At 42.9% G+C, this 14,246-nt stretch overlaps 1 protein-coding gene across 1 annotated transcript in view; it reads left to right on the top strand.

Annotated features, from left to right (window-relative positions):
* The window catches only part of USH2A (usherin), a 1,179,609-nt gene that overhangs the window by 660,461 nt on the left and 504,902 nt on the right, over nucleotides 1-14,246 (top strand). Inside the window, exons 32-33 of the mRNA XM_040430191.1 lie at nucleotides 12,320-12,479; nucleotides 13,667-13,838. Coding sequence (XP_040286125.1) covers nucleotides 12,320-12,479; nucleotides 13,667-13,838 — 332 coding nt within the window. The remainder of the gene's footprint in view (nucleotides 1-12,319; nucleotides 12,480-13,666; nucleotides 13,839-14,246) is intronic.

Raw genomic sequence — 14,246 nt, 5'->3', positions numbered from 1 at the left:
TGTGCTGTGAACTTACTGAAAAGATAAGTGGAAATAGCAGCCAAGCATTAAAGAATAAGTCGCCTCAGCCGGATCCGTGTCAGGGGACGCTACGACACTGCCAGGTGAAGATTGTTGACTGGTGAGGCCGGATAAAACTTTACACGGCACGTCTGCATTACTGGTGACAAATCGCTCCTCCGCGTGCAAGTCCATAGCACGTAGTCCGATTCTATATCCTATAAGAAATACATTTTCAGTTTTTTATATTTTTTATCATTTGCTATGGTCACAATTCTGGGCCAGGTTTTCCAGAAAAATGATACACAGCCCTATTTTCATTATATGTAGACTGTGTAGCTAAGATAATACCGCCTAACCGTTACCATAGAGTATCTGTTATGTCTTTGCCTGGATCCGCTAAGGTATTTATCCGGCAGAGCACATCTTAAAGGGCTTTCCAGGATTAGAAAAACATGGCTGCTTCCTTACAAAAATACCAGCGCCACCCCTGTCCACAGCGCGGTATTTCTGCTCTGTCCCATTGACTCCAATGGAGCTGAGCTGCAATACCAGACAAAACCCATGGAGAGGGGTGGACGCTGTTTGTGGAAGGAGGCAGCCATGTTTATTTTTTTCTAATTCTGGACAACACATTTTAAGCAGCACGGATAGGCGGATCCGTTGTGGCAGAGAAGGAGAGCCAATGTAGCAGAGCTGGATAGCCAATGCAGCAGAGCTGACAGACCAATGTAACAGAGCTGATGACCTGATGTAGCGTAGCTGCAGAGCAGGAGGTCCCATGCAGCAGAGTTGATATAGCAGGGTTAAACTGAAGACCAGTGTAGCAGAGCTGATGTAGCAGAAGAGTTTAAACTGAAGACTGGTGTAGTATAGTTGGGGGGGGCTGCAATGTGGGGATGCAGGTAAGACTGTTATCATTGATATGCAGAAGAGACTGAGCCGGCCAGTGGATGGGAAGCGAGACAGCACACAGTTCTGGATATACCACCTTATACTGCCCTAATAAGACTTCTGTACATAACACCTTCAAAAAATAATGTTCAAATCAAACTACAATTCAGCATCATTATTGCCAGAGAGTATCCAAATAACATCATCCTATAGTGCCCCCATAGTACTGCTATAAATTGCTCACAGAACACCTCCAAACAAAGCCCAAATAACATTCTGTATCCAAAAAATACCGCCGTCCAATGCCTAGATACATACTCCTATACAGGTTAAAATTAATACAGACTGCAGAACAGGAGAATAGCGGCCCAGATCTCTCCATTGTTTGCACTTCTCAGTGTGAATGAGCGCTCTGCGGACTATTGCAACTGACAACGTGGCGGAATGTTGCTCGACTCTCATATTTTTAACACCAGCCCTATTCATAATATAGTGTTACCAACGCGATCCCAATCCCATCACAAATAATCCTAGCACTGCATGATGAAAAGTTTTTGCTGCAGTTTAGAGTGGAGCTGAAATAACCAGGAAGCTCCCCCTAGTGGCCTCTGCAGGTAGCCAGAATATTATCATGCAACTTTATATAACTATCATTTTATAACTTTTATAACTATTCATTTTATCCTATACAGTAACCCTATAGCCATGTAAGAGAAAGTGAACATGAAGCTGTAAGATTTGAATAATAATAATATTAATTATTATTATTATTATTATTATTATTATTATTATTATGAAATAAATTTTGGACCACTTAAAAGGGGAACGCTTAAAGGGGTTGTCCACGTTATACAAAAAAATAATATGAATCACCCCTTTAATCCCCCATTGCTCCAGTATCGCCGATCCAGTGTTCCCTGCTGGTCTATGTTTGCTTTCATATGACCATGTGCCATCTGGCCATGTGACTGCTGCAGCCAATCACTAGCCTTAGCAGTCTAGTGCCATACAGAAAGATGCAACTTCTTCTTCGGTCAGTAATATGGTTAGGCGGCGTGTGATCAGCTATATGAAAGTATACAGAGACCAATGGGGACCAGTCCGATTTTTAGGAAAAAAATATATACCCTGGGCGACATTTGTCCCTGTCTTAAAGGAGCGCTGAAACTAAAGTCTGAACAGTCTGTAGGTGTAGCGGTATAAAATAATATCGCCGTATGGTAATAAAAAAAAATGTAGATAGACACAAATGGTTTCCTAGATTTTAATATGCAAAGACTCATTGGGTAAATGGTCTCCAGCTAAATTCCATAAATGAGAGGAAAATCATTTTCCCCCTTAACCAATCATTTTTTTTTGCAAATTGAGATCAATGGCGTTCTGCCGACGATAGTGTGAGATCAATAGGAGAGAGCCCATCATTCTGCGAAATCCTTGACAGTAATCGGAGTGTCCATAATCAGCAATACAATACCGTACAACCCATCCCCCACGCACAAAATGCCCGTGGATCCATTTGTAATATCACCAGCACTCATCTATTATTTTTTTTTAACATCCATATAAGACTGTGCTTGATTTTATGCAAATGAGGTAATCAAGCAAATGGTGAAGGGGTGGTGTCACTCGTAATGACCCAGGCAGCAACCATGAAGACAACACACTGCGTCTAATATCCTCCTAATGTCAAATACTAAAGAGGGAGGAAATGGCAGAGGTTTTCCTGCTGATTGGTACTGGATGTTACCGCTGTAATGTCCTATAAATCAAATGGGCTGAAAATGAGATAGATTGATAGATAGAGGTAAATAAATAAATATTAGATAGATAGATATAAAGATAGGTAAATAATAGATAGATAGATGTAGATAAATAAATAGATGTAGATACATAAATAGATAGATATTGATAGATAGATATATTACAAACAGAGAGATAGTAAGATAATAGATAAACAGATATAGATAAATAAATATTAGATAGATTAGATATGATAGAGAGATAGTATTGACAAATAGTGATGGACGAACCATCAGATCATATTTGAAGCCACCAAATACTTACTAGAAGTACACAAATAGTCCCACAACATGGACAGTGATATACCAGAGGGGGATCATTGGCAAAAATTCCCACAAAAAATATGTATTTTAATCAGGGGCCATTTTTTATGCGTCTTAAAGGGAAACTCTCAAAAATGTGCCCTGCTGGAGCGTAGAAAATGTATTTTAGGCCAGTAGAGTACCGGCCCCAATAATTAGTCATTCACATGACATAAAAAAACAAGTGATTGTTCGCTGGAGGTACATTAGACGGTCAGTGGATAACAATTTTACTGTAGGCCAGTACAGGCCCCAAAAATTAGGCATTCATCTGACAGAAAAGAACTTGTAATGATGTGGCTGAAGGTACATTAGGCGGTCACCGGCAATTTTTTTTTACTGTAGGCCAGTACAGGCCTCAAAAAGTAGGCAGGCATTCACCTGACATAATAGAACTTGTGATGATGTGGCTGGAGGTACAAGAGGTGGTCACGGGCTAAAAATTTTACTGTAGGCCAGTACAGGCCCCAAAAAGTAGGCATTCACCTGACAGAAAAGAACTAGTGACTATGTGACTTGAGGTACATTAGGCGGTCATTGGATAAAAATTTTACTGTAGGCCACTGGAGTAGAGGCCCCAAAAATTAGGCATTTACCTGACAGAAAAGTCATTTTATGCCGCTGTATATACATAAGACAAGACCATTCTTTGTTCTGGGTGGTGGCGGATATGTGTGGGCTGGCATGAGGTATTCAATTAAACGTGGTCGTCACAGGTGTTGAATTCCTCCGAGATCCATGCCTCATTCATTTTTAGAAATGTGAGGTAGTCCATACTGTCGTGAGCTAGGCGAGGGTGCTTATCGGGCACGATCCCCCCTGCTGCGCTGAATGTCCTTTCGGAAAGGACACTCGATGAGGGGCAAGCCAAGAGTTCCATGGCAAATTGTGCCAGCTCTGGCCACAGGTCAAACCAGCACACCCTGTAGTCCAGGGATTCCTTGCTTCTCAGAGCATCCACAACGGCCGTCAAACCGATGTAGTCGGACACCTGTCGGTCTAGGCGTTAACTGAGGCTGGATCCTGAGGGCAGCTGTCGATGGGTTGGCTGCAAGAATGATCTCATATCCGAAGTGACCAACACATCTTCAAACCGCCCTCTTCTTTCAGGCGCAGTAGGATTGGTACCCGCACCTGTTTTGCTGTGGGTGGAAATTCCTCTGCCAGCACCTACAACAGCAGAATGCAGCATCTCTCGCAAGCAAGGCCTGGAAATGCTGAATTCTGACATCCCTCTGTGATGCTGGTAACATGTCTGCCATTTTGTGTTTGTACCAGGGGTCTAAGTACGTTGCCACCCAGTACTGGTCCTTGCCCTTTATGCTTTTTATACAGGGGTCCCTCTTCAAACACTGGATCATGAAGGCCCCCATTTGCGCTAAATTGGAAGCGGTGGAGCGCCCTGGCTACTGCTCATCGCCCAGGAGAATGTCGTCCTCAGTCTCCTCCCCTCAGCCACGGACAAGACCAGAGATCCCAGAAAAAGTTTAAAGTCCCCCTCAAAGCCTGCCGAGGAGGAGATGGAGGATGGAGTAGGAGGAGGAGAAGAAGAGACAGGCCTGCATGCAATCCGTGGCGGTAACACCAAATCCACACGGGTGCCACGGGCTACATGCTTGACGGCCGTCAGAAGGTTCACCCAGTGGGCAGTAAAAGTTAGGTATCTTCCCTTCCCGTGTTTGATAGACCACGTGTCTGTGGTCAGATGTATCTTGGCACCGAAACTTTGTGCCAGAGATATATTCACTTGCTGCTGAAGATGGCCATATAGCTCTGGAATGCCCTTCTGGGAGATATATTTCCTTCCAGGGACTTTCCATTGCAGTGTGCCAATGGCCTCTGAGTCTACCAGTTTATATGGCAGTAGTTGGCAGACTAGCAGACTAGCAGTTCCTACAAGCCAGCGGTCAGCTGTTGGGCAGGAAGGTTATCCGGCATCATCAACATCAAGCAGGACGTGGAGCGCCTGGAGAGTGGCTTTGTCGGTTCTGACGGTGTTGCTCCCACTGGGCTCGATGATGGGAGGCCAGGTGCTTTCTTAAGGCAGTCGTCCCTAGGTGAGTGTTGGGCTTACCGCGACTTATGCGTTGACAGCACAGGCTGCAGATGGCAACACTATTGTCAGCAGCTGACACGTTAAAAAAAAACACACTGCGGAGCCATGTCCCGGCATCCTGGGAGAGCAAGATGTGACCGTGCATGGTGGATGGCTCGCTTCAGATACATTTGCTTTCTGCTTTTTGCCTACGGTGCACTGCGAGTTCTGCCTGCTTCTCCTCCTTCTCCTCCCTATCTGCTGCTCCGTCTCTCCCTCTGAACTCCTCTTCCTCTCTTGTGGGCACCCACGTGACATCCATCGACACATTATCATCGTCACCTTCACCACCCCTGACATTAGAGATCTCTGAGTAGGCAGCAACAGCGGGGACCACACTCCTTGGTCTGATCTGGGTACTGTTGTCAGACTGCTGAGTGGCGGCCATTGCTATCTCCTCTTCCATATCCAATGCCAAGAATGGCTGCGCATCGGTAAGGTCTGGGAATGGATGGGAAAATAATTTCTCTGACTCGAGTGGAGGGGCTATGGTGGTGGTGGTGTCTTTGGGGGTGCACACAGCAGAAAGTAAGTAGGGTGCAGATACAGAGGATGAGGAGGGTGGAGAAGCGGAAGGCTGAGTGAGCCACTCAACCAACTCTGGTGCATCCTTTGACACGAACGCACCTTCTCCAACTTCCCACTTAGTCTCCGGTCCTACCCCTACCACCCCTGCGGAATGGCCTGCCTCTTCCCCTGCCTGACCCTGTGCCAAAGTCCCTAGAGAAGAGCAGTATTTGTGGAAGCAGGTATATCGCAGGCCTTAATCAGTATTTGGTGGAAGCCGGTATATCAATCTCCTTAATTGTATTTTGTGGAAGCAGGTGTATTGCAGGCGTCAATCGATATTTGGTGGAAGCAGGAATATCAATCCCCTTAAACAGTATTTTGTGGAAGCAGGTGTATCGCAGGCATCACTCAATATTTGGTGGAAGCAGGTATATCAATCTCCTTAATCAGTATTTTGTGGAAGCAGGTATATCGCACCCCCAATCAGTATTTTGTGGAAACAGGTATATCGCACCCCTCAATCAGTATTTTGTGGAAGCAGGTATATAGAACCCCTTAAAAAATATTTGGTTGAAGCAGGTATATCGCACCCCTCAATCAGTATTTTGTGGAAGCAGGTATATCGCACCCCTCAATCAGTATTTTGTGGAAGCAGGTGTATCGCAGGCCTCAATCAATATTTGGTGGAAGAAGGTATATCGCACCCCTCAATCAATATTTTGTGGAAGCAGGTATATAGAACCCCTTAATCAATATTTGGTGGAAGCAGGTATATTGCACCCCTCAATCAGTATTTGTTGGAAGCAGGTATATCACAACCCTCAATCAGTATTTTGTGAAAGCAGGAATATCGCACCCCTTAATCAGTATTTTGTGGAAGCAGGTGTATCGCATGCCTCAATCAATATTTGGTTGAAGCAGGTATATCGTACCCCTCAATCAGTATTTTTTGGAAGCAGGTATATAGAACCCATTAATCAATATTTGGTGGAAGCAGGTATATCGCACCCCTCAATCAGTATTTTTTGGAAGCAGGTATATAGAACCCATTAATCAATATTTGGTGGAAGCAGGTATATCGCACCCCTCAATCTGTATTTTGTGTAAGCAGTTATATCAAACCCCTTAATCAGTATTTTGCGGAAGCAGGTATATCGCAGGCCTCAATCAATATTTGGTAGAAGCAGGTACATCAATCCCCTTAATCATTATTTTGTGGAAGCAGGTATATAGAACTGCTTAATCAATATTTGGTGGAAGCAGGTATATCGCACCCCTCAATTTGTATTTTGTAGAAGCAGGTATATCAAACCCCTTAATCAGTATTTTGCAGAAGCAGGTATATCGCAGGCCTCAATCAGTATTTTGTGGAAGCAGGTATATCAAACCCCTTAATCAGTATTTTGTGGAAGCAGGTATATCGCAACCCTCGATCAGTATTTTGTGGAAGCAGGTATATCAAACCCCTTAATCAGTATTTTATGGAAGCAGGTATATCGCAGGCCTCAATCAATATTTGTTGGAAGCAGGTATATCGCACCCCACAATCAGTATTTTGTGGAAGCAGGTATATAGAACCCCGTAATCAATATTTGGTGGAAGCAGGTATATTGCACCCCTCAATCTGTATTTTGTGCAAGCAGTTATATCAAACCCCTTAATCAGTATTTTGCAGAAGCAGGTATATCGCAGACCTCAATCAATATTTTATGGTAGCAGGTATATCAAACCCCTTTATCAGTATCTTGCGGTCCCAGGTATATCGCACCCCTCAATCAGTATTTTGTGGAAGCATGTATATAGAACCCCATAATCAATATTTTGTGGAAGCAAGTATACTGTATCTCACCCCTCAATCTGTATTTTGTGGAAGCAGGTATATAGAACCCCTTATTCAATATTTGGTGGAAGCAGGTATATCGCATCCCTCAATCAGTATTTTGTGGAAGCATGTATATCACAGGCCTCAATCAATATTTGGTGGAAGCAGGTATATCGCACCCCTCAATCAGTATTTTGTGATATCAGGTATATCAAACCCCTTAATCAGTATTTTGTGGAAGCAGGTATATTGCACCCCTCAATCAGTTTTTTGGGGGGCAACAGGTATATCACACCAGTTGCAATTAGTTGCTCCAATAGCGTTTGCCTCTCTATATAGCTGCGGTATCGCAGCAGAACTGCTGCACAAAACAAATGTACTATAATATACTTTCTATGTAAGTACATTATAAGTATATCACACCCCTCAGTATATCACACATATCGATAGCACACCTATACCAGTCCTTAAAAGGACTTTTGTGGCCCTATTAGCTAGCATTTGGTGTCCCTAACAGTCTGTCCCTGCTCCACAAAGCAACCTCTCCCTACACTGGCAAAACACAGAATGTAAAATGGCTGCCAGATCGGGTTCTGTTATAGGGTGGGGGTGTGTCCATGTGCCGAAATGTCTCAATTGGCTGTCCTGTCCCACCTGATGGATGCGTCATGGGTCAAAGTTCGGCACAATGCAAAAGAATATGGTGCTATATGTTCGCATGTTCGGCGAATTGCAAACGAGTAAAGTTCGCCACGAAACCACCGCCGGGCGAACCGCAAGGCCATCTCTATTGACAAAGGCTCCACTGAGTTGAGCTGAAATGTTGCAGTCGCAGAGTATTGGGTGAATAAAGAAATCCACTCCTTTTCACTGAAATCAGAGTGCTGCCTTTTCTTCCATATCTTTTAGACAGATAGATATCAGATAGATAGATATGAGGCAGATAGCGAGCTAGAATAAGATATACTGTAATTACTAGAACAGGACAACTTGGCAGAAGAATTTGACTAAAACATGTGACCTTATGTTAATAAATAAATGTATAACCTTTATATCCATTGATGTTCGGTTCTGTTTTGTTCTCACCAATTATAGAGAATGTAACCGGACTTGTAGGATTTATCATTGCCAGATACGTAATAGATAGAGAAGCATCAGATGTCAGATATGACCCTCAACCCCGTGTCTGGACTCATCTGATAAGCAGTATCAGCCTTTTGGGAGATTTATTAATCCCCTTGTATCACAAGTGTTATCTTTCAAAGGAAACAAGACATAGTTATATAGAAGGTATAGATCTTTCCGTACTCACATATGCAGTTCTGTGCAGAAGTTTTAGGTAGGTGTGGAATAAATGCTGCAAAAATAGAAAGTTTCAAAAATAGAAGTGTTAATATTTTATTTTATCAATGAACAAAAGGCAAAGTGAATAAAGAAAAGAGAAATCTAAATTCAGTTAATTTTCGGTGTGACCGCCCTTTGCCTTTGAAACAGCATCAGTTTTTCTAGGTACTTCTGGACGCAGTTTTTGAAGGCACTTGGCAGGGAGGGTTTTCCAGAAATTTTGGAGAACTAACCACAGCTCTCCTAAGACACCTTTTCCCGGAGAGAGGTGCCTGAGCAATAGGTTTCCTAGTTCTCTAGTGACCAGTGAAGGTGCCCTGTTCTTACTGTCTGCCCATGTACTGAATCTCTGCCTGGATTACCGACTCTGACCCTCCTCTGCCTGTCTTGACCTTAGCCTGACTTCTGTATTGACCCATTGCCGCCTGCCCTGACCTTGGACTAGTCTCTCTGTTATGTTTGTATTCTTCCTGCCCTGACCTCGGCCTGTTACCTGACTTCAAATGTTGCCTGACCCTCTATAGTGCTACACACCAGTGTCCCTGACCTCGTGGGTCAGCTACCAACCGCACCGAGAGAAAGAAGCTGGGTGGTTCCCCTGCAGCGAATGCCAGATCCCTGTATAGGGGTTAAGGGGACTGCCAACACCCAAAGCCAAATCGGTTAGTTGGCACAGTGGTTCCACACCCACTGCACATTACAAGTATTCTAGAAGTATCCTGTTAATTGTGGTCATATACTATGGCAGGGTTCCTCAACTCCAGTCCTCAGGGTCTACCTGCCGGTCATGTTTTCAGAATTTCCTTAGTATTCGGCAGGTGATATAATTTGTGTCAATGCATTAGGAACTTACCAGAGGTATTCATTCTGTGGGATATTCTCAAATCATGACTGGCAGGTGGACGCTAAGGACTGCAGTTGAGGAACACTATCCTATGGGCGCTGTGAGGTCGGATGTCAGCGGCTGTTACCGAGTGTATCTTGTTGTGTTGCAATGGACTGTCACTGGAACATTAATTTATTTTATTATAATATTTTATGACAATTCTGTGATATTTAGTAAGTCATTCCTTTTCTGGGAGTCGAAACTTTTCAAGGTTAGCTCTCAGGTTGTTATTTGGGGGATTTCAGAAGTAATGTGCCTGTAATCTGCCATTGTTTTAATAAAATAATGATTGTTCATTTTCGCCACATGCTCAGCGTATAGCATACACGTAATCCCTTTACTGAAGGTAAATAATTGGACTTTTCCAGCCGAGAACATCCATCTAAAGAACTGATGTTTTCCTCTTTATCCTAACAATAAAGGGAAGAATTAACTCCTTGAAGACACAAATATCGGGTCTTAGTTAGACCAGAGAAATCTATGATGAACAAACCCAGGGGATGTATAAGAGTAGGACAAAAGCATTTTTATTTTTTATTTTTTTCCTAGAAATGGCACCACTCTTGTCTATAGGCCGTGTCTGGTATTGCAGCTCAGCCCCATTCACCGGAGTGAATGTACTATGCTTCTCATCTAATTAGTAACAGAGTCAACATTCAGCTCTTCCCATTCTTCTTTTCCGTGTTTCATTAAAAGTGGATCTCTAAAATAGCGACTCTCTAATTATCTCAGCATTTTGACATTATTTTAAGCATTATCCACAGACAGAGATTTAGAATTGGAAAATTGCTTATTTTGGGATTTGCCATTATGAAACGAACAACTTTCTAAGGCTGGATTCACACCAGCGCTACAGATTATAGGAGCAGAATAATGAAATTAATGGAAGCGCTGGAGCTGGCAAATGACAGTAACAAATAGCACCCAATGGACGCCTTTGACTACAATTGGATCTGTCATGTTTCCATTAGAAAACCGGACAGTATCCTGCACTATTTTGTTCAATATGATTGAAATAATCCATGACAGTGGCCCCTAACGGATCCTTGGATGCTAAGTCTAAATTTTAAATTAATACTTAGAATAGTGTCAAAATGCTGTTTCGGGTTTACGTTTGTTTGTTTCTAAAGGGGTTGTATCATCTCCGACAATGGGGGCATATTGCTAGGATATGCCCCCATTGTCTGATAGGTGCGGGTCCCACCTCTGGGACCCGCACCTATCTTGTAAACGGAGCCTTGAAAATCAGAGAAGGCATATCGCGCTTGCACAGCCACAGCTCCCATTCTTTTCTATGGGACCAACGGAAATAGCCGAGCCAGCGCTTGGATTTTTACAGCGGCCCCATAGAAATTAATGGAGGGCGGCCGCGCATGTGTGGTACACCCTCCGTGACTTTCAAGGCTCTATTTACGAGATATGTGCGGGACCCGCACCTATTTGGCAATGGGGGCATATCCTAGCAATATACCCCCCAGTGTCTGAGATAATACAACTCCTTTAATATATTGGAAACATTGTTTTTGTATGATTTGACTGAACCATGTGGACCCCTGATACACATCAGTAATAGGTTGTATATTGTATAATATTGATTAATTAAGTCTGACTGTACCTTTTTAAAAACACTCATGTAATGACTAAGAGTGCTGCAGCATCCGAAACACATAAGTGTTAATGTTCACAAGTTTGTTTAGATTAACCCTTTAGCTGTTGCAAAACTACAACTTCTATCATGCCCAGACAGCCTACAGCTATTAGGGCATGCTGGGAGTTGTAGTTTTGCAACAGCTGGAGGGCCACACATTTGACATCCTTCTGGATGGACCTTTTAATCTATTGCAAGTTTTAAAGAACTCCTGGTGCTGGACGGATGTTTTGGCTAAGGAACCCTCATATATCCTGAACTCTAATACAACCTTCTTTATTAAAGGGATTCTACACTTTTGACAATTCCATCTTACTAGAAACGTTCCTTAATAGAGAGGAAAAATTTTGTTAAAATTAATTCTACCCGAATCGAAAAAATGCTTTAGCTGCCTGGAAAATACTGTCTCTGTCTCTCTTTCCTCTCAAAAATTCTCATCTGTATTCTCTGGTCTCTATTCCTTAACAATAAGCTAATCACAAAATGTTCCAAGACCCCCAGGAATCAGATGTAATCTGTAGGGAAACCTGGAAGTAGCTGTTACATCTCCCTGCAGCGCTGCCACAGGGGAAAGTAGGCATTACACGTTGTCCATCCATATCAATGTGTTGTCTGTACAATGCAGGACAGGACAGGTCCTCCAGAGCGAAAGACGCCATTTGTCACCACTCTCCACTGTGGCCAAGATCTGAAGACCCCTCTCTATTAACTCCCCTTGTAGGTTCTTTAATTTAATGGCCCTTTAAGTGTTTGTTGTGACACACCAAGCGCAGTATCTTGACATCTAATCATCGTTAATACATACAAACATCTCTTATCTCCAGTACTGTACATCACCCTTCTAGGCAGAGATGATAATAATTGTAAAGGAGGTAGCAAAGCTTCTCATAATCCCCAGGACCTCAGGTGAGAAGCAATGAAATACTTTGAAAGGTGAAGAGGTGATCTCGTGGAAGTTTGAAACTTTTGTAATTATTTTCTTATCATGGCATGACCTCTCGTTTCCGTTGTCTTCCAGGATTAGCACCTTTTACCGCGCACCAGTTTCTGTTGTCTGCATGCACCGTAGCCGGTTGTACAAACAGTTCCCGTGTCACCTTGACTACTGCACAACTGCCTCCCGAAATTGTCGCTGCACCGGTTGTCAGGGTCTTGGATTCTACGAGGATCCATGTCCAGTATGTATTAATTTCTTTTAGGTGTTGATGCAGTGAAACAAGTGATTTTATTGTAAACCACATGACATGCAATAGTCAAAAACACCATTCCTGCAACACAGAGGTCAATGGAAATAATCACTTAAAGGGGTTGGCTAGCGCTCAGCTATACAGCAGTGAACGGAAGGTGGCCGCACCTGAGCGACTGTTCTCTGTGAGCTTCATGGACCCTATTCTGGAGATAAGGCCTCTTGCACACGAACATTTTTTTTTTTTTCTGTTTCCGTTCCGTTTTTGCGGATTCCGTTTGCGGAACCATTTATTTCAATGGTTTAACAAAAAAAAAAAGGAATGTACTCCGTATGCATTCCGTTTCCGTATTTCCGTTCTGCATTCCGTTTTCTGTATTTCCTATCATTGCCTGCAAATAACGAACCGTGGCTCCATTTAAGTCAATGGGTCCGCAAAAAATACGGAATGCACATCCGTATGTGATCCATTTTTTGCTGATCCATGCCCACTTGTGTATACTGTTAAAATACATTACTGTACATTACATTAATGATTTAAGATTTTATGTTTCCATTTGCGATCCGCAAACAGCAGATCGCATACGGAAACCATGCAGAGATTATTTGCGGAACTACGGAACGGAAACACAACAAAAACAAAAAACTGAACAACGGATCCTTGAAAAACGGACTCCAAAATACTGAAAAATCCATACGGTCGTGTGCAAGAGGCCTAAGAGTGAGTCTCAGAGGTGGGACCCGCTCCTATCTGACATTGATGGCATATCCTAGCGATTTGCCATCAATGTCTAAGATGGGTCAACCCCTTTATATCTTCAGTTTGAGAGTTAGATTCAAAAGAATCACTCAAGAATGGACTCAAGCTGCACTGGGAATAGCTGGCCAAAACTAACCTTCTTTACCCAAAATAATAGTCAACATGTAACTCCAGGCAAAAAAAGAACATATTTGAGATCTTACCCATATCATGCAATCATTTTCCAAAATGATGTCTTTCAGTAGAATCCTCATTGTCTTCCACATGTCATGTATTACTGGAAGCACTGTTGCAGGTTCCACATAATCACACATGTCGTATTCATGCAACCTTGTCCTATTTTTATTGCTTTTTATTCCATGATATTAAACTAATATTAAACCTAACATTGCACTTTGTGATTATTATTATTTTTTTAGGTGGGAAGAGCCGGGCATAGTCAATGGAATACTTCAGCGTTATATACTACATATTTCAGAGAACATGGGCAGCAAAGGTCCCTGGACCACTGTCTATAACAGTACGGAGCTGTTTCTAGATTACACTATTAAGGGGTTAACACCAGGAACCAAATACTTCATAAAGCTCAGTGTAAGTATCGTAATTAAAACATAAGTCAATGAATGTAACCAGGGCTGGCTCCAGATGTATGTGGGCCTATGTGCCCAGCTGGTCATACACTTTAGATTGATGTTGGCCGAACTCACCAATTTTGGCGGAATCGGCTGATCATGTAATGTGTATGAGGGACTCCCAATTCTCCCCCGTGGCACATGTCAAGGGAGATAACAATTGGGCTCTTGGATTTCAACCTGATCAATCTGCTTGTTCTCAGGAAGATACTGTAACGGTAGGTTCACATATGCAGCAGAGGAACACACTACCGAAGTTTACCGTATAGCCAGATACTGGTGCGCACTGCCGAATCCCCATTAACTATAATGGGATCCTGGGGGTTAGAACCTCGGATAACTGTCCAAAATGTAGGGGTGAGAGGGC

The sequence above is a fragment of the Bufo bufo genome, chromosome 4 (genome assembly GCF_905171765.1).
Source record: "Bufo bufo chromosome 4, aBufBuf1.1, whole genome shotgun sequence".
Taxonomy (NCBI): domain Eukaryota; kingdom Metazoa; phylum Chordata; class Amphibia; order Anura; family Bufonidae; genus Bufo; species Bufo bufo.
Note: the sequence above shows the minus strand (reverse complement) of the source record. Positions and strands in the feature narration are given on the sequence as shown.